The sequence below is a fragment of the Amblyomma mixtum genome, chromosome 4 (assembly GCF_055824585.1).
Source record: "Amblyomma mixtum isolate Tamu chromosome 4, ASM5582458v1, whole genome shotgun sequence".
Taxonomy (NCBI): domain Eukaryota; kingdom Metazoa; phylum Arthropoda; class Arachnida; order Ixodida; family Ixodidae; genus Amblyomma; species Amblyomma mixtum.
The window spans coordinates 28,608,718-28,629,906 of NC_143015.1; the positions used below are offsets into that span (position 1 = coordinate 28,608,718).

At 47.4% G+C, this 21,189-nt stretch overlaps 1 protein-coding gene across 1 annotated transcript in view; it reads right to left on the reverse strand.

Annotated features, from left to right (window-relative positions):
- Positions 1 to 21,189, reverse strand: part of LOC149346030 (fatty acid synthase-like) — a 179,046-nt gene that overhangs the window by 21,978 nt on the left and 135,879 nt on the right. Inside the window, exons 16-18 of the mRNA XM_089541238.1 lie at positions 16,428 to 16,579; positions 11,290 to 11,499; positions 8,680 to 9,009 (exon numbers count right to left, since the gene is read on the reverse strand). Coding sequence (XP_089397364.1) covers positions 8,680 to 9,009; positions 11,290 to 11,499; positions 16,428 to 16,579 — 692 coding nt within the window. The remainder of the gene's footprint in view (positions 1 to 8,679; positions 9,010 to 11,289; positions 11,500 to 16,427; positions 16,580 to 21,189) is intronic.

Consider the following 21,189-nt stretch of genomic DNA (forward strand, 5'->3'; position numbering starts at 1 on the left):
ACAAAAGAGGACTTGAGCTGATTTCGCCTCCCCGAGTGTGAGTTTTTCGTATGACCGCAAAGAAATCTGACAAATAATGTTCTAACGGAGGCGCCAGTTGCTTGCTTTCGCAGATGCAAAACGCTTTTCCATAGATTCCATAAGTGGCGTTATGAAACTGAGCACCTGCAATAGTCTCCGTGCCATAATAGTAGACAAAAGACAGAATTTAAGAATAATGGGGTTCTCTTTGAAACCCAGGACTGATGCTTCAGCCCGCCAAAAAAATAAATAACATAAATACGCATCAAAGCCTACTCCTTGCTCTCAGCACAGCGCTAAGGAACTTCGATGAGCGCCACTCAACCTTTGCCACTGTGAAACATTATTGCCACTTTTTTCTTTATATTTAGCAAGTGTCAACGTGGAACCATACATTCCCAATAAATTGTTCAATCACTCTTAAACCAATGCGGCGAATTTTTCCCTTCTTCGACGAAATTATCGCGCAAGAGCGGAGTCCGGTCTGTTTCTAACTTAGCGTCGTGAAACAAATCAACGCTAACAATAGTAAGTGCAGAGTTTATTCATTTCCACCAACAGAATTAGCAGATGGCATTTGCATGTGTAAAGGTCAGTGGGCGTTGGTCGAAGACTGTCACGACGCACCCCTTTTCAGGCTTCACACATGATCCCAACTGCATTTCATCTACCTCTTAGCTGCGCTGCTTGAACTGCTGCCGGTTGGCCTCATTACAATTAGTTCCCCGCCGAAAAAGGAGCCATCCTGGCGACTTACGGCGAGGTCAGAAAGGGCGGATCATAATAAGGCTTGAGGCGTTCGACGTGTAGGGTTTCGCGCGCATGGCGACGGTGGTCTGCAGAAGGGGCGAATGGCTCGACTATGAATTCACGGGAGAAGTTTGTTGTAGAAAGCGGTAAGGTACGTGATAGCGAGGAAGGAGTTTAATGGCAAGGCAAGGAGTGGAGGAAGGCACCCAAAGCCAAACGGGTGCTCCGTATGGATATCACGTGGGAGAGGCCGAATGATCCCGACAGTGCTTCTGGTGCCACTGAAGCAGTGCAGTGAACGAGAGCTCAAGTTGCCGACATTCTTCGTCATACAAGTGAGCTGCGGAAAGGGATGTGGATGTAGGCTCCGGCCATATAAGAGAAAAAAAAGCAGATAAACCCGTCGATATCTGCGTAGCCCTGTTAGACGCGTACGTGACGAAAGGGAGAACTTAGTTCTATTGGAGTTGGCGGTATCAATGGACATGGCGAGCATGCCACTGAGAGTGAGTTTGAACCGCTCAGTCATGTGTTTGGCTTGTCGGCGATACGCCCTGGTGCAGCGATGACAATTTTTCATTGCTTTGCCCGGGCCTCTGCGACGTCCGAGAGAAAAACACGGCTGCGGTCCCTTGCAAGTTTTTTCGGGGCACCGTGACAATAACAAGACTGTGTAGGATGAAAGAAGCAACAGCGCATGCGGTGTCAGATTGCAGAGCGGACGTTGCTAAATGAGGTGTAAGATGGCCAATGGCCACGAAGGCCCTAGCGGTTGTTATGCGAAGTGGTTGGAAGCTGGCCATAAAGATCAATGCCGACGCTGTTGAAGTGTCGGCCAGGACAGGCAAAAAAGCTACAACTGAGCAGCGTCGTGGAGGGAAGGGTTGTTGCGAAGTTTGCAGGCTGTACATTACCGAATATACTGATGAATGAATCGGTACAAACCGCGCAAGAAATATTGCAGACGCAGGTGAGCCTACGTTTCCAGGGCAGCGGTGTGGCCGAATTGGGTATCTGCGTGGAAAGAGGCGCAGATGGCAGCACGGAGATGTCGGGGTATTACCAAGAGCCACTTCCGCCAGTCAGAAGCGTAGTTACGGAGGCATAAGAGGCCATCAGGAAAGAGTAGCGGGCTGTATGGCGAAGGGCCGGGAAGAATTGAGAAGCGTTGCTTGTTGGCCCCGTTGGTGCATGGTGCTGGGGAGTGTTGGGATCGGGCAGCGTGGTCGGGCCGGAGAAGGGAAGAGGAAGGCCGGAGACGGTGTTGCGACGAGGCAAAGAAAGCCTTTATACAAGTATTTTACATGATGTACAAGTAGGAGCAACTGAGAGTGCCTCTCAGTTAAAAAGAGCGTCTTAGGAGACGGGAGTCTCGGTGAAGAGCGAACTTCTTCGCAACGGGAGTCTCTGGGCCGCACTCGCTGTCGAGTTTTATATGGTCTTCATTCCCTAAAATCCCTGGATGGAGGCTGGGCCTGCCGAGTAAGGCGTGTCTTGAAACGTTCACCTCGACAATCATCACGCACTCTCACTCACAAGTGGGCACGCCCTCGTCATGTTATGAGCTTCAGGAAGGGGGATGCAATCTATGTCGTGCAGGCAGCGCGGTTGGAGTCCCCATTATCTGCAGGTGGGTGCACGGGGGACTTGCATTCCCACGACCTGAGCGTGGTTGCACGAGTCACGTTGTTCCCACGATCTGCAGGTGGCCGCACGTGGGACGCGTTCCTCGGGTCTGCAGGTGGTTGCAATTGTTCCCAAGGCTATGTGCACTGCCACGCGAGGTAGGGAAACTGCTGATTGTGAGGATCTGGGAGATTGCAGGTCTTATTTTAAACAAACACAAAAGTACAAACAATAAACGAGGCGGCTTTTATCGGAAAGGAAACCAATTTCAATATGAGAGTGAAAAAAGGAAAGGAACAAGAGAGCAAGGCAGCAACGCACGGGAAAAACACACGGGGGAACAGAACAAAGTGCTTACGAAAAATACAGGAGAAAGAAAGTCAAAGAGGAAAGTCACACTACTTTTCTCTTATTCGAGCAACGTGCGGGGAGGACTGGCTGGGTGTCGGGCAGTCAGGGAGTCTCTGGGCGTTCCAATGTTGATGCAACGCTACCGCAGCGTCGGCGTCCGTGGGCTCCCGGCACGGTTTCCAGGTCTGGTATCCCGGAAAAGTCACGTAGGCGCCAGAAGCGGCCTGTGTGGAGCAGCTGACGGATGGACGGAGAAGAGTGGCGCCTGGGCCTGGTGGTTGAGGCTCTCCACGATGGAAGTCCAGGTCTGGTGGCCCGGACGTCTGCGGCTAAGGCCCAAGCCCGGAACTCGGGGAGCCAGCAGAACTCGTCCACGTCCGTCGCCCACCGCGCTCTTCTCTTCTCTGCCACGTAATCCTGTTCGACCTGTCCCGGCGTACCCCTCCGCACGCGCTCCTCGTGATTTGTCTTCTTCTTCTCACGAACGCCGCTGGGTGGCGCTATCTTCTTACAGAAGGCCCCCTCTTCGGAAGTTTTTTCCAAGGGAAAGAACTCAACTTCAGGAGAGCGACACCAGACGCGTTCGACGATCGCAACACAGAACACCGCACCACAGCGCGCACACTACACGCCACACATAATACGATGGTCGTCAATGCTCGAAGCGTCCACAGACATTCGCACACACAGCACAGAGAGTATATGAAATGTCAACGTAAAGCGTTCATAGAGGGCGAAGAAACACGGAAGGCATACAAATTAGGTAGCCGACACTCAAAAACAAACAGGAACACAGATAATGCCAACAAGAACAGGTGTGGGCTATATTCTTCCGTATTCCATTCTTCACATCAAACCACTTCAGCGTCGCGAGAACTCTTTCAACTAGTACTTCCGTTTTCCTTTGTGAAACCGGTTTCTCCAAACCGACCTCGGTCTCCACCATGGTTTTAAATGTCCCCGTCCTACGATGTTATACACTCTGTGCCGGCCGTTGTCCGCCGGCACCGATGGAACAACGGCGTCATTTACTTTGTTCTCCCTTTCCTTTGACACAGTCGTTTGACACTTAACACACGATCTGACATAACTCTTAATGTCAGCCTGTACACCGGGCCAGTAAAACTCACTGAGCACCCTTGCTATTGTTTTCCGTATTCCTTGATGGCCGGATAATGCACTCTTATGCGCCAACTTAAGGACTTGCGTGCGTAAGCCCTTCGGTACCACCGCTTGCTCAACGACTCGGCCGGGACACACTTGGTATGTCCGGAAGAGAACACCTTCATCTGTATCAAAAAAGTGGGCGGTCTGTCCCTTGCCACGAAATATTTGCCCCAACTTCCTGCGACACACCTCTAAAGTCGAGTCTTCTTCCTGTTTCAGGCGAAACTCCGGCCGTGACAAGTGGAGTGTGTTCAGAGTGGGGCTTTTCCTACTCTCTGAAACCTTTGCTGTCACCATAAGGGAAGGAACATCGACCAAACTCGTCATGGCAAGGGAAACTGCCTGATCAGTTAGAACTGGCGGGTCGACCGAGAATGGAGGTTTGGCCCGGGGACATTGCCTATTATAATGTCGTACAAGGGTGTAGACACGCAGCGCGAGATGGCCTTACCCGAGAAGTATGGAGAAGAAATCACCACCTCCGCTTCCGGAACTTCTACACGGGTCCCATTGGCCAAGAATAATGTAGCCTGTTTCCCTGTAAGTGCCGCTGCCGGTACAAGGGACTCACGCACAACAATGCCGGTGCTGCCCGTATCCCGTAATACCGAGCCAGGCTGGCCGAACACCTCGCCGTTCCCCACGGGCATAGCAATCTCCACAGGGGTGGAAGGACAGACCATCTCCCCCAACTGGCCCTCTACGCGCGTTACCACTGCAGGGTTATCGGGACATGAATACCGAGGTGTCATGCAACATGCGGACGCCTGACGGTCTTCTGGTCTCTTAGCTCTGCATGACTGGGCATCATGTCCTACCTTGCGACACCAGGTGCAATACAATTGCTTCGGCTTTGTCCGACAATCCGACGCCTTGTGCCCAGTCTTGTCACAAAGAAAACACCGAAGGCGAGACTGTGGACCTGAAATCTCGTCTTTGGCTTTACCTATCGTGTGCTCCCCCTTTTCTTTAAAGACCAACAAGTTATTTTGCCGTTGTGCTTCGAGAAAATGATTGGCAGCCTCCGCCAGCTTGCAGACTGTCTTGCCCTCCCGTTCACGTAAGAAGAGAGCTAAACGGGAATGACAGTTGTTCAGGAACTGCTCGCTCACGACCATTTCACGAACCACCTCAAAAGTGCGGCCTTCTCCCCGCATCTCGACCCAACGGTCAAAGAAACTAAACAACCTGGCCGCATATTGCGAGGCCGTTTCTCCATCCTGGGGCTTGCTCTGGCGAAACTTTTCCCGGTACCCTTCCGCAGTAAACCTAAACCTCTGAAGCAAGGCAAGCTTCGCGTTGTCATAGTCCACGGAATCCTCAGGCGAAAGCCGACCGAAGACCCTAAGTGCTTCGCCGCCAAGGCACACGCTCAACGCCGTTGCTCACTTTTCTTTTGGCCAACCCTGCCCCGTGGCCACATGCTCAAACCTCTTTAAGTAGGCATCGAGGTCATCCCGCGCTTCATTGAACTGTGGTATGAGGCTGTGCGGGTTAATGGAGCTGGTCGATGAGACGCTACGCTCTCCACGGTCACTTGGAGGATTTGCGCCACCCTCCATGAGCCTTATTTGTAGCTGCAAGTTCCGCGCCTCTAACTCCAATTTCTGTTTCTCCGTCTCTAAATTCCGTGCCTCTAATTCCAATTTCTGCTTCGCAGCTTCACGCTCCGACTCTAAATTCCGTGCCTCTAATTCCAATTTCTGCTTCGCAGCTTCACGCTCCGCGGCTCTCTCTTCCCGTGCCTTACGAAGCTCGTCCTCCACCCACGCTCGCAACTCCGCGCCGCACAAGCCCATGCGCTCGCCTAAGGCAACCAACTCTGACGCGCTCATACTGTTCCTAAATTAACACAACAGGCAAAGAAATAATAACCGACCTCGTCCTGTCGTAGTGGACGCCAAATTTGTGAGGATCTGGGAGATTGCAGGTCTTATTTTAAACAAACACAAAAGTACAAACAATAAACGAGGCGGCTTTTATCGGAAAGGAAACCAATTTCAATATGAGAGTGAAAAAAGGAAAGGAACAAGAGGGCAAGGCAGCAACGCACGGGAAAAACACACGGGGGAACAGAACAAAGTGCTTACGAAAAATACAGGAGAAAGAAAGTCAAAGAGGAAAGTCACACTACTTGTCTCTTATTCGAGCAACGTGCGGGGAGGACTGGCTGGGTGTCGGGCAGTCAGGGAGTCTCTGGGCGTTCCAATGTTGATGCAACGCTACCGCAGCGTCGGCGTCCGTGGGCTCCCGGCACGGTTTCCAGGTCTGGTATCCCGGAAAAGTCACGTAGGCGCCAGAAGCGGCCTGTGTGGAGCAGCTGACGGATGGACGGAGAAGAGTAGCGCCTGAGCCTGGTGGTTGAGGCTCTCGACGATGGAAGTCCAGGTCTGGTGGCCCGGACGTCTGCGGCTAAGGCCCAAGCCCGGAACTCGGGGAGCCAGCAGAACTCGTCCACGTCCGTCGCCCACCGCGCTCTTCTCTTCTCTGCCACGTAATCCTGTTCGACCTGTCCCGGCGTACCCCTCCGCACGCGCTCCTCGTGCTTTGTCTTCTTCTCCTCACGAACGCGCTGGGTGGCGCTATCTCCTTACACTGATATGAGGTGATTGACACCAGGGTCCTCTCGGGAGGGTTAGTCACGGCTGTCTTTGGCAATCTTCGTCATTCACTGCTCCCACAGGGGCTTGCTGTCGCTGCCGCCGTGGCGATTACGCCGGTCGAGGGAGTGCGCACGCTAATCCACTTAATCTGGGGTGATGTGCCATCCCGGGTATAACAGGAGTGAAACCAGCAGAGCAGGACGCGTACACAAAAGAAGGAATTAACATGGATGATGCTGGAGCATCGTCCGTGTGAATGCCTTCTTTTGTGAACGCGTCCAGTTCTGCTGGTTTTCTCCATAGGGCCAGGATGAAGAATGCGGTGAGGGATTAGACAGAAAGGTGAGGAACGAGTTGATCCAAGGATCCTTCAGTTATTCAGAGAGCTTATCAAGGATGTCGAACGACGAGAAATCATAGGCACGGACGAAGACTGTTGTGGAATCGCATGGGAGCGGTAAACGGGAAAGGGCGTCGCCGTCAGAGTGTTTGCGTCCAGAGCGATATATTACGTGAATAACTCCTAGAGACAAAGTCCTGCGTGCGAGTCGGCAAGAGGGATTTTTGAGGGAGGACAACTAGCAGAGGGCATGATGGTTGGAGACCATGTAGAATAGCCGGCCGTAGATGTAAAGGCGGAACTTGGCAATCACCCAAATGATGGCGAGACATTCTTATCTAGTGACAGAATAGTTGGATTCCGCCTTGGTGAGGGCGGGGCTGGCGTAAGCCACAGCACACACCGGACACATCCGAACCAACTGTGAAGGCGCTTATTTAAAGCGCAGGTCGGTGGGCTTTTGTTGAAGAGCGTCACGACGGACCTTCTCCCTGGCCTCACTCACGATCCCGACAGCACTTCGCTTATCTCTTCGCTGCGGTGCTTGAACTGCTGCCGGTCGGCCCCATTACACATTGTATAAAATGAAATGAACAAAATGCAGTGGGGCAGGAAAAAGTTACGGTTAGTCTTCCGGTGCTGGTTTAAACGCTAATAGGTGCGCTGGCACTTCGGTTACGGTTCGAATGTTGATTTTCAAGGTCAAGCATGCTTAAGACAAGGATCGGTGAAACGGCGACTGGGGGCCTTGAGCTAGAGCACTAAACTGGAGGAGACACTTGAACTCCGCCAAAAGGGTATGATGCAATCGGTTCAATGGGGTAATGCGGATATATGCGGAATTACTCATTCTCTAGTCAAGAATCTTAGATCGCGGGAAGCCCTCATACAATGCAGTGATAAAGCGGTTAAGCGATGCTCCGCTGTCGTGCAATGGAAGGTGCTGCCAGTGGGGCTTGTGAGAACGAGGTTCCTCTTCCCGATGAACCACTCGCGGCCAGTCATGAATTAAGCTACCACCCGGCACGGTGGGCAGTTTTCTCATAATAACCTGGCCAGGTTTTGATCACGTCACATCGTCACGTTACCTAAGCGGGAGAGACAGGTAGGCACTGGTGAACAGATAGGCAGAGAGGCAAAATCAGCAATGGGCGTCACCAGACAGACAGAGCCAAAATCGGCGAGTAGGGGTCAGTGTAGCGGAATAAAAACACCGGTACAAATACTTTTGTGTGTTGGCAATGCGATCGCATTCGAAGCTGTTGTCTTTTGCGGAAGTGAGTGGTGGGGCTTGTGAGACCCATGGTGCTATTCCCCAGGAATGCTCTCCACATATACCATCTACCACATTTGGTAGGTGGAGCTTTCACACACAGCCTGGTCAGGTGACGTCACTGCCGCACTGGTGACGTCAAGTTGAATTGTGCTGAATTGATTTGACTTTCATCTACAGGAAGCAATGAATATAAATTCTTGCGGGTGGCATAAGGCTAACTGCTTACGCCACCCGCAGTCAATGGGATTTCTCCTCTCTGGTGTTGTCGCTGCTAACGTCGCTGCCTGCCAGTGAATCAGGGTTGTTGTAGACAACGCCGGAGGCCCACCGTTGACTTTCTGACCGAGGGAGGCTTCTAAAGTGTCCTATATAAAAAGGGCTGAGCGATGTATACTCGGTGTCACTTTGCGGACTAACCGAAGTGCATCAAGTTTGCAAGCGGTGTCCCATGTTTGCCAAAGTTGGTGACATACTGTAGTTCAGCGTCCGTTTGAGCTTTCACAAACTCGCTACTCTCATTGGTCAGCTTAGTATTTTCTATTTACCAACGGTGGTGAAGACCGTGCATCCCATGGAGAGGGCAATGGAGATGGCTGCCTGTCCGACGCCTCCGCTGCCAGAGTGAACCAGGAGAGTTTCTCCCGGTTGCATGTTGCCTCTCACCAGGAGCGCGTAGTAGGCGGTCAAGTATGCCACTGGTACAGTGGACGCCTCTTCCAGGCTCCAGGCATCGGGAACCAGCCAGGTCAAATCTGGATCGGCCGCAACTGCTGTAGCCATGCCCACGGCGCGAACCCAGCCCATGACCCGGTGTCCATGAGGGTCACGACCCGAGAACTCCAGGCCAAGAAGGGACCCGCAGGTAGCCATGAACTCTGTCCGTTGTGCGTTTAGAGAAAGTGACCACTAATTAATTTGCGAACTTGTTGCCGAGGAGTTCTACTCGGATACTCGGTAATGCGCAGTTGCGACATCTGCGCATTTCCGAATTTTGTAAGCAGTCTCAGTTTTGTATTATGAAATGCTTGCGTGTGTCTAATCCATGTCTTGCACTTTGATCCTCTTCACTGGAATGCTTGTAGTTAGTGGGAGTAGGTAGAAAAAAACACTCGCGCCCTTTCAACGCATACAGACATTATCCGCGTTATAAGAACATCTGAATTTCGTTGCAATTAACTCCTTGATTAATAGCGCATCCTAATTTTGATTCATAGCAGCGTGTACAAGGGGCAGCGGCTCGATTGCTAGTACTTGGCAAACTGAACACAATAACCTCCAGGTAAGGTCTTTTGAGAGATGGAAATGCACTGCAGCGATATAGCTGTACAGGAGACGTTCTCAAGAATAATATCGTTGTGGCGTCGTCTTTGGCACTGTCCCGCATCTGCACACGCCTAATCATTTCGTCCCCAACGCCGCCCTGGTAAATAACATGGCCAATTTACGTACTTACAACCACTTATGCTCTATAACATTGCAGCAACAAACCAAACCCTACACTCTCCGGAACATACCAGTGGGGTTACTTCGAGCGTAGTGGCAGAAACGCGACCAACGTCCTACAGCGAGACTCACTAAGCACGGCGACAAGCATCAGCATTTCGAACTACTGGAGCTGCAGCCGCAAATCCCATAACCATAAAAACAAACATCCGTAAATTTTTTCTACCTGTTGTGAGTTTTTATTATTGCTGGTGGCATGCGCTAAATAATCTATAGCGATTGCGTGCTGACATATTCCATCACCATTTCTCAAAGTATAACCTGCAGCGTTGTTCTTTTGCGGATAACGGTGTGCACCCCTCCACAAATTTCCACCAGATCATCAGTGGCTTCATTTCTTATTTGTTCTCTTTCATCGTTAGTCACGGGGCTAACAGAAGACGGGGAGCACCCATCATTTTTCCTTTGTTAGTATTCAAATCAGAAACTCACTCAGTTTATTACTGTCTCTCCCCCTCCCCCCACACACACACACTGAAAAAAAAAAGTTTTATGCTCTGTCATAGAAGTGGCGTTCATCGAATAAGCCAGCGCGGCGCGGAAGAAAACGCGCCAACGTTCACAGCGGATTAAAAGAACCTGTTAGGCGATCTGCGATCAATCGTTTCAAAACGTTACCAGCCAAAACTTCGTTATATCCAAGACCATACTGACAAAATCAATGAGGTGACAGATATATGAAGAGCGTATACCAATCCCTATATACAGGCTGTTTCACTTAAGATTACACAATTTTAAAAAATAGGCTTTCTGAGTTAGAAGAGTGCTTTTTTCAGCAGAGCATTTCCAGCGGGGAAGTACACCAGAATACAGCTAAGGTGTGCTAACTAGGAGGCGGTTAACTAATATTCAATAGTTAACTCTTTTAGTTATTCCTGGCAAGCTGCATAATTATCGTGAGGCGTGTAGCACACGATAAGTACTATCCATATCAGTTTTTAAATTTTATAAAACTGTGTTACCCTCGGCGCTGTCGCCCAAGAAGTTGTGCCTACATCGCTAAATAAAAAGATGCGCTTTTTCGAGGATTACGAGAAAAGCAACTCCCCAGTGCACGTAACTCGTCGAAATAGCCGAAATTTGATGGGCCGCATGGCCGAGGCTAATCGCCTTTTCTAAACTCAAGAAACTGATCTGAATATTACTAACGATGGGCTACACGCCTCTAAACATTTCAGCAGCCTAACAGTAATAGTAGCGTAAGAGTAAAGTTACCTATTCAATATTAGTTAACCAGCCTGCTAGTTAGCACGCCTGAGCAATATTCTTGTAATTCACAGCTGACAATGACATGGCGAAAAACGCGCTCCTTAACTCTAAGAACCTAAATTTAAAAGCCGTGTGAAGCCTTAGGTGAAACACCCTGTAGAGACTTTATAGAATACGGGAGCGCATTGGTCTCAGTCGAAACCTCAGCAGTCATGCAGGCATTCCGCAGTCTGGGTGTAGAAGAACCTCATGTAGAAATACTGGAAGTCGGTGGGCGCGAACACTGACTTTTTCACTTTCATTTTGGATCCCGGCTTAGGACATCACGTTAAATCAATGACGTAGACTGCGAGACCGGAATAACTGCTCCCACGAGTTCTAGGTATGTTGTCCACATACACCGCCCTCGTGGAGGTAGAACGGCCATTACTAAGAATACTCACCGGGCAGTGCATCCGGTGGAAGCTTTCCCGTGGCGATCATGACGTCGCGGAAGTTCAGAGGGGCATAGTACACACTGCAGATGAGTCGACCGGAGGTGCAAGATGGTGTCATGTAGCGCAGTGAAGACTCGTACCACTGGAGGCTGGACAGGTCGCCTCGTTTTTCTACGTTTAGGAAGGCGTACTCTGTCGCCTTTAATGGGGCACCACCTACAGAGAACGCATGCGCTTCAAGATTACTTATGTGCCAAGCTAAGTGGAGTGAGGTGATAAAAAGATAACAGCGCGTCTAGACGGGAACAAAAAAAGCTGACGTCGTCCAAGGCGATGTGCTATGTTGTCCTAAAATGAACTAGCCTAACTGCCCCGCCGCGGTGGCTCAGTGGTTACGGCGCTCGGCGGCTGACCCGAAAGACGCGGGCTCGATACCGGCCGCGGCAGCCGAATTTCGATGAAGGCGAAATTCTAGAGGCTCGTGTACTGTGCGATGTCAGTGCACGTTAAAGAACCCCAGGTGGTCGTAATTTCAGGAAACCTTCACTACGGCGTCCATCATAGCCTAAGTTGCTTTGGGACGTTAAACCCCAATAAACCAAACCAAACCGAACTAGCCTAACTGACGTTCATGACAACCTAACTTCGCCTGAAGAAAAAAAATGGCAGACATAGCGCCATGTAGCACAGGGAGAACTCTGTATACTTTCAAGCATGTCCCGATTCTCTCTTCGACAAAGAGGACATTTGATGAAGTTTTCCTTTTGGGTGTCACCGAGTTTTCACATGGGCGCTTTGCATGATCCTGCTTAGCGTCGTACTTTGTCATTGTCGCCTGGAGTATCCAACACAGCTCATTATCATGCCAACGTTTGCAGTATTTATTAAACAGTGTTACTGAATCCTACTTTCACCCCGTGAAAGGAGGATCTCAATTTCCTTTTATATTTGTGTCCCTTTGCTGCACCGAGAATTCAGACTCCACGGACATGTACATGGGCAACTTTTCACACTAAACAGTCTATATTCAATGGCGGCCATGCACTTGGAACGCACAGCCTTCAGTATGTGCTATCTTCCAACACAGGGAGTGGGAATACCAATGAGGCCAGACAGCTTTCAAACAGGGGAAGTTTGCGCGGCGAGAAATGCCTGCGAAATCACACTACGGAACGCCGCACCCTTCCCGGTTTTCCATGCGACCTTCGCCCTTTAGATACCTAATCCTTCGAAGAGCAAACTGCAGTAACGCTCTCGTGCCAAGTATGGCAGTGTGGTTTGCTGTGGACGTAGATAACAACTGTAAGATAGTAGTAATTTCTGCGCATGGTGAGCATGCAGCCTCGCTTCGTGTTTTTTGGTTTGTCTTCCCGCTACCGATTCTGGCGCATGTGTCGCATCAACAACAAACAAGCTTTCGCTTCAATTTCTGCTGCTGGTTCTGTCTCGTCTTGTGTACTTTGTTTGGTTTATTGGGGTTTAACGCCCCGAAGACTCAGGCTATGAGGGACGCCGTAGTGAAGGGCTCCGGAAATTTCGGCCACCTGGGGTTCCTTAACGTGCACTGACAACGCTCAGTACACGGGCCTCTAGAATTTCGCCTTCATCCAAATTCGGCCGCCGCGGCCGGGATCGAACCCGCGTCTTTCGGGTCAGCAGCCGAGCGCCGTAGCCACAGTAGAACCATATGAAAGTTGAATGTCGGCGAGAAATAATTTAGCATATCAGCTAATATATATATATATATAGTTATATAACTATATATATATATAGTTGCAGCAGGTCTTGTCGTTCAATGGGCCAGGAATACTTGTAGAAGAAGGGGTCACAACATTGCAATTATCTTCATTTAATACCGACAGTTTCGAACGGAGGACCGTCCTTCCTCAGGGTATACACACGAATGACCACAATTTGTTTTTCTACGCACCGTACGCAAAAGGGAGAGGTGAAACCACTCTCTCTCCCGTTAGAGGAAAGGGACGCAAAGTCGGTATAAGACGCAAGTGCTCCAGTCCATTTATATATATATATATATATATATATATATATATATATATATATATATATATATATATATATATATATATATATATAGCGAAGTATACGCTTCGTTAAAGGAAACATATTTATTCAACTCAACGTTTCGATCGGAAGACCGATCTTCTTCAGGAGATCCTGAAGAAGATCGGTCTTCCGATCGAAATGTCGAGTTGAATAAATATGTTTCCTTTAACGAAGCGTATACTTCGCTATATATTCTTATAAGCAGTCTAGTACTTCACGCTTTCGCAACCTATATATATATATATATATATATATATATATATATATATATATATACACACACACACACACACACACACACACACACACACACACACACATCACTGGCGCGGTACGTAGTAGCATGAACGTAGACCAACGTTTGAAACGCTTGAAACAATTTATTGACGTTTCGACCGTGCATCGTCAGAATGTCTGAATCGAAAGGGATGGCACAATATATGTAGATAAAAACAACGCACAGGATAATGAACCCCCAAAAATACCATAACAAAGCGTCAGGCACATGGCTACAAAACGATAAATGAATAACAGTATGAATGACAAGACTATAGATGAACCACAATACACAACAGCTACTTTGCGAAATTTAGTGTATCTTCTGTGTTAGCTACATATCAAGAACATCATTAAGTACTTTGCTTATAATCAGTCCAAAGATGACAAGTCACCATCTTGAACAGCGAGAATGAAGAAAAGCGAGAAGTTACGCGTAATCAACGAACGACATGGAGGCGATGAACAGCATAATCAGTCGAAAAAGTATTTCAGTAAATCCGGAAAAGAAACTGATGGCGAACCAGAGTACACTAACCTAAAAGCGAAATGTTTGGGCACTAAGGGGGTATGAAACTCAATTTTCCTGTGCTTTATTTTAAACCAGAAACACTTATTGAACTTATGGAAAAGGTAAGACTCCCTAATTTCTCGGTCATGATTAGTCGTAAAGCGTGATTCCAGAATGGTAGCAGAAATCTGAGCGAATGAGTGGCCGGTGAGTTGGACATGCCTTGATAGCGGTAAGTTCGGTAGTGCTTGAACGTGGGCTGCTCTGTGGTTGTTGAAGCGTAATCTACAGGTGGTTTCAATCTGACCTACATATGTCAAATTACATACGGTATACTGCAGGAGGTGGATGACAGTAGCGGTATCGCAGTTGAAATCACCGCGAATGTTTGAACGAAAGAGTGAACCGGTGCTATTGACGCTGTGAGATGTGGTCATGTGCAGACATTTTACAGCGACTCTTGTTACATGGATGGCAGCCTACGGGTTCGGGGGCATTGGTCTTTGATGATGTTAGTATATCGCGTAGGTTTTTTGATCTTCTGTAAGCAACTTTGGGTGCCTCTAAAGATATGTTCTTCAGGTGATCACTTTGCATAAGAATGTTATAATGCTTATTTAGGGTTGTCGAAATGTTTGGAGCAGATGCAGAATAGGTCAAGACCAGGTTGGTATGAAAGCGCTGAACTGCTGTTATAACTTTGGCATGTAGATTCGTTCGGAGAAGTGTATCAGCACGCTTTATGACATCATCTATCAGTTGTTGTGGGTAACTCTACTTAGTTAGCAAGTTACGAAGTGCAGTGCAGTTGCGTTCAAAATCAGATTGTTCCGAGCAGACATGTTTGAAGAAGACCACTTGACTGTAGGGATGCTGGCTTTAGCATGCTTGACATGGCTACTATCAAAGTACAGATACTGTTGGTGGTCAGTAGGTTTACGGAACACTGTTGTAGTTAAGCGGTCTTCGCTAAGTGAGAATGTGACGTCAAGAAAATTTGTTATAGATCTAGAATACCTATGGGAAAAAGATATGGAAGGATGCACGCTGTTGAAATCGGCAAGAAATGATAGGAGCTCGGCTTCGCCATGTTGCTAAATGAAAAAAAAATATCATCGAGGAAAAGCCTATAGCAAAATGGTACTAAAAACCGGCTTTCCAAAAGTTCGTTTTCAAGCATCCCCATAAATATGTTTGCATAATTTGGGCCTATTCGCGTACCCATTGAAGTACCACTGGTTTGGACATAATATCTGTTCATTTACTTTTGCGCACAAACCTGATAGTTTTTTGGGGGCCGTGAAAACCACAAGAACATCGTGCCCGCCCGCAATCTTTTTGAGACCGTGCGAAACTCTGTGCACGTAAGGGATAACAACCGAACTTGTGTTGTTCTGGGAACCATCCTGGTCTTTTTTGTTTTTCCTTTCAGTATTTTTCCTTTCAAGATCACTTGTTTCCACCATTAAAACCAGTTGTATATTCGCGCTCTCTGCTGGTGTGGTTGTTTTGTCTCTTGTTCTGTGAAAAGTTAACCGCGTTAAGCCATAATCATGTCGAAGCTGAGTACAAGAGGCCGAAGGCCGCCCTGATGCACACCCCACGCTCTCCACAAGGCTTTACACTGCTGCCGCGGTTAGCAGGCACCCATGGGCGCGTAGCTTACCTCTTTTCGCGTGCGAAAAGTGACTGAACAGGCCCCTTAGGAGAACCTCTTATTGCAGTGGCGTGGCAAGCCGTTTAATATGTCGAATGTTTCTCTGGACTCGATTACAGTAAACGAGAAAAATAGCACTGCACTTTCGCATGTGATTTTCAACCGGATATTTTGAATGTTCTATTGAAACAATAATATATCGGCCCCGCCGTGGTGGCTCAGTGGTTACGGCACTCGGCTGCTGACCCGAAAGATGCGGGTTCGATCCCGGCCGCGGCGGCTGAATTTCTATTAAGGCGAAATTCCAGAGGCCCGTGTACTGTGAGATGTCAGTGCACGTTAAAGAACCCCAGGTGGTCGAAATTTCCGCAGCCCTTCACTAAGGCGTCCCTCATAGCCTGAGTTGCTTTGGGACGTTAAACGCCAATAAACCAAACCAACCAATAATATATCCGCGTTCTTCAAATCCAGGCAAGACAGCAGCAGCAAACCAATTTAATGCGACGAGTTATGTTCTCAGCACTGCTAAGTCTATTTTCGAAAGTGGTTATATAGTTTTAGTTTAAGCACGTTCAAAATGTTACTAGCAAGGCACAGAGCTTAACGCCGCCAAATGCACGGATCCGAACTCACGTGAATGCATGGTGAGGTAGCGAAATGAGCCCCATTTTCCGTCACGGCGGACGTTCATCACAAGGTCTCTTTCCAGCAAATCCTTGAATATAGGATCGCTCGGGGTGCCGTTGTTGACTGCCGTCTTCTTCAGGCTTGCGTCGAAAATGCACCTGGCACGGAGAAGTAAGCACACGAGGTTTGTTGGCCCGTAGACCTCCTTCGTGACCTCATGTAAAAAAAAAAAATTCGCGAGAGGATCACTACTGCAATCACAAATTTTCAGGTTCATGGCGGCAACACTGTGGAGCAGCAACTGCCGTTCAATGGTTCTGCTTGAAAAAGCCTACGTTGAAGGAACCTTGCGGTACTGTCTACTGGTGCTTCAAGGATTATCTCCAAAACGCAAGACGGCTCTCGAGGGCACGCTGAACAACTGCCTGCGGATATGCCTTGGCCTCCCAAAAGGTTCGTCTGCATCAGGAACAGCAGCGGAAGAAGGCTGCCTCCCACTAGATGTGATTGCCATCCAGGAAACTATACGTACCCACCTCCGCCATGTCATTCAATGGAAGAAGCACTTCCTATACCGTGTCCACCTAACTCACTGCAACTCTATCTTTGGTCAATCTGCGCAGCTCCTGCCCCTCCCTACAATTAATCAGCCGCAGAAACTGTTACCTCTGACCTTTGCCCCGTGGACATTCTCGCGTCTAAAGGTCAAGGAGTTTGTACGAGGTGTAATTGCAAAGTATTGCATGCCACAGGAAGCTCTTCTGCGAGCTACTCTCGTCCACTTAACCGATTGAGATGTAGGCAGTTGCGCAATGAGACAATGGACGAAACACATACGACTTATACTGAGCAAACCTTCCAACTGTTTATTTCTTGAAAAACGGCTCCCAGATTGATAAGAGACGGTCAGGAAACAATCACGTGCGCGCATGGAAGCAGCAATCATGCGCAGAAGGGAACCGCAGCCTTAACGCAATGAAATTTGTTAGCCCATTTGTCGGACTATGCACTTCTTCCTTTGAAACGTAACATCATACACCTTAGTACACATTTAATGGCTGCATTTTTCTTCTTTCCTTTTTATTACGTTTATTTTATTTCCGCATGCTCTCCTTCCACCTTTATCTCCCAAATGCCCTTCCTCACGCAAAGTAGCATGCTAGCGATTTTTAACCGGCGGCTGAATTCTGTTTCTTCATAAAGGGTTTGTCTCTCCTTCGTCATCACTTATCTTCGACGCCTTACTGGTCAGGATAGATTCTGATTTTCGCGAGCTATATTCTAGAAGGAGTAGCGATTTAGGCGGCAGGAGGCAGAAGTGCAACTTGGGTTAAAAGGAATGTGGTCGGTTGGCCAAGCACCAACCCCCCTCCCCTCACTCCACCAACTTTTCCACATATCCCCTTGCTCTTCTTCATGCGGAGCCCTCCCTGCATATTACGACTGATAATTCAGTGAAACAGCGCGCGAATGGTTTACGCAGTATATATATCTGCATAGTTATTCCTGCAAGAAGCAATGAAATATGGGCGTGACTAGAATTTTTTAATCCTTTTAATGACCAGTCTATCAGAGACTATTTGAATAGCAACAATGTGGATAGTTTTTACCAGCCGTGGATAAGTCTATTAAACTGGATACACTACTGCATAAACGACTTTTTAGACCATCTTTATCTAATCAAAGTCAAGCCTGCCGGCAGGTACGCAGGAAACATTTTTACATCTATGCGATTCAAGAATTTACCATTTGTACTGGGACACAACTTGATAAAAACTAGCAATTAATAAGCGGTACTTGTGAGCTTTCTTCTATTTCATGCATCCCAGTTATCTTCAGAAACATTTGTAGCGTCCTGAACAAACGCGATGAACTAAACTCTGTTGTATGCGCAAGTGACGCCGACATCGTTGTTCTGACTAAGTCGTGGCTGAGTGCGCAGTTTTCTAGCTCGGAAATTTTACAGAGACCAAAGAAATGCAGTGTATACCGCGGCTATCGACACTCTCGACACGGCGGTGGCTCACTGACCGCCGTATCAAACAAAATTCCCTCTTTTCTAATCTTTACTATCTGCGATTTGGAAGTAGCCTGGGTCTCTATCATCGTAAGAAAACACGCGAATAATCTTTGGTTGTTGCCACCGTCCCCCAAACACTCCAGCTTCTTTTGTTGACAGTCTGTATGACGCCATCAATTTAGTGGTTCCTCGTTATCCTTTAGCTCGCATTGTTCTCTCCTCGAGGATTTTAACTTTCCTAATATCATCTGGTCTGGTCGTTATCCCTGTCTCAAATGAACGTCTTCACAGTGCCAAGATTTTTTAGATTTATGTTTAGTTTTTCAGCTAACTCAAGTTGTAACGTGCCCCACGAGATATAATGCGCAGTCAGGTAACACGCTGGATTTAATACTTTGTACGCACTCGGATTTTGTATCTCCTATCACCTACTTACCTGGCTTGAGTGATCACTCACTGTTTCATTTCGACCTCACCATTTCACTCCAGCGTGGTAGTTTAGTGGTGAAACCAATTCGTGATTACAAAAAAGAAAATTTTCATGCTATAAACTCTCTGCTGGCCATTTATTTGGACTCGTACCTTGCAGAATTCGACCAGCGAAGTGTCCAAGAAAACTGGGATCTCTTTTGTAATAAAATAAAGGAACTCACTAATGCACATCTGCCATGAAAACATATTCGATCTAACTCAAATGCTCCATGGTACACTAAGACGCTAAGGCGCCTTTGCAACTAAAAATAACGACTTTTCCGTTCCACGAAGCGTCTGAACAGTGCCGATCGCTTAGAAGCGTACTAGACGGCTGAAGTACATTACCTCAAAGCTGTTCGTGACGCTAACGCCTTCTTCTTTAATAACACTCTTCCTTCAATGTGAAGAAAAGGACCGAGAAAATTTTGGAATATTTTTAATTCACGCGAAAATAGTGCAGTTTCGCTTAACAATGATGACGGAGAAGCCATGTCGTCATCTTAGTGTTCCAGTGCATTGAATGATGTATTTTTCAATAAATGTTCTTTATCGACTGGAAGTACGCTTGAAACTACTTCACAATGTAATTTTTCACCGATGCCTCGCATTGTCGTTCATCCTGCTGGAACTGTAAAATGAAATAGTTCATTAAAAACTTCCTCCGCATGGGGCATTGACGCCATCAATTCCAAGTTTTTGAAACAAACCAAAATGTATATATCTGTATTTCTTGCTAAACTATTCCGCCAGTTGCTCGACCAAGAGATTTCACCGATAGACTGAAAAATTGGGGAGGTGGTTCCCCTTCATAAATCAGGTAGCAAATCATCCCCTTTAAATTATCGATCCATATTGCTGACCAGTATTCCGTGTAAATTATTGGAGCATATATTATATTCCCATATCTATCGTTTCTTTCTTGCACTCTAATTCCTTTTTTTACATCTGTTCAACATGGCTTTCGCCCTTCCTTCTAATACGAAACTTAGCTCCTTCATTTCACGCGTTCGTTGCACAGCACATTTGATTGGAATTTCCAGGCAGACAACATATTTCTGGACTTTTGCAACGCCTTTGATAAAGTCCATCATAAGCTATTAATGACTAAACTATCTGCACTGAATCTTGATCCTCCTTTACTAACCTGGCTTGAACATTTTCTGATTAATCGCTCCCAGTACGTCTGTATTAACGATTGTAATTCTCCCTTAACCGAAGTAACATCAGGCATGCCACAAGGCTCCGTTTTAGGGCTACTTTAATTTGTAATATACATTAACAACTTGCCGAGTTGCGCCTCTTCTTGCATGCACTTACGCGCTGAGGACTGTGTCATAGTCACACTAAAATAATACGCATGTATCACAGCGCTGATTTCAACAAAGTTAATAATGAACGAGGTTCTTTCCTGGCCACCTTTTTCGACGAATTCGACTCGCGATCAGTGAACGCAAACTGGCTCTTATTCAAGAACAAAATCTTAGATCTCACCAGCCGTTTCATACCTACTCGCGTAATATCTTATCACCTGCATGCGCCATGGTATAACACGCATCTTAAGCGCTTGTCTAACCGTAAGAAACGCTTCTTTCGATCAGCTAAAAAATCACGCACTGAACATCATTGGTCCCGTTATCGCTCTGCAGCTTACACTTACAATTCTGCCGTCAAGAACGCTAAAGCAAATTACCTGAATAGCACTCTACCGGATATGTTGCTCAATAACCCAAGAAAATTTTGGAGCGTCATTAACCCTTCTGAAACGTGTAGAATAATACTAACGAATTCAAATGACGAATCTATATCAGATACTGACGGTGCAAATGTACTGAATGATGTATTTTCGAGCTTTTTTTCAAGTGGTGAAACTACGGATTTCCCTCAACTGGCTCATACAACTTCCTCCCAATGTACCCTGCAGTCATCCATCCTGATGGTATAGTTAAGATAATTGATAACCTTAAGATATCATCCAGTGCTGGTGTTGATTGCATTACTGAAAAGTTCCTGAAAAGTACTAAAATGCATTTATCGCTAGCCTTAACTAAAATATTTCAGCAATCATTGGAGAACGGTGAACTCCTGGCTGATTGGAAGATTGGTAAGGTGGTCCCTGTGTAAAAATCTGGTAATAAACACTCGCCTCTGAACTACCGGCCCATATCTATTACCAGCATTCGACGTAAAATCTTAGAGCACATGCTCTTTTCCCATATTGTCACTTTCCTTGAATCAAACTCGTGTTTTCATCCTTCTCAGCATGGTTTTAAGAAG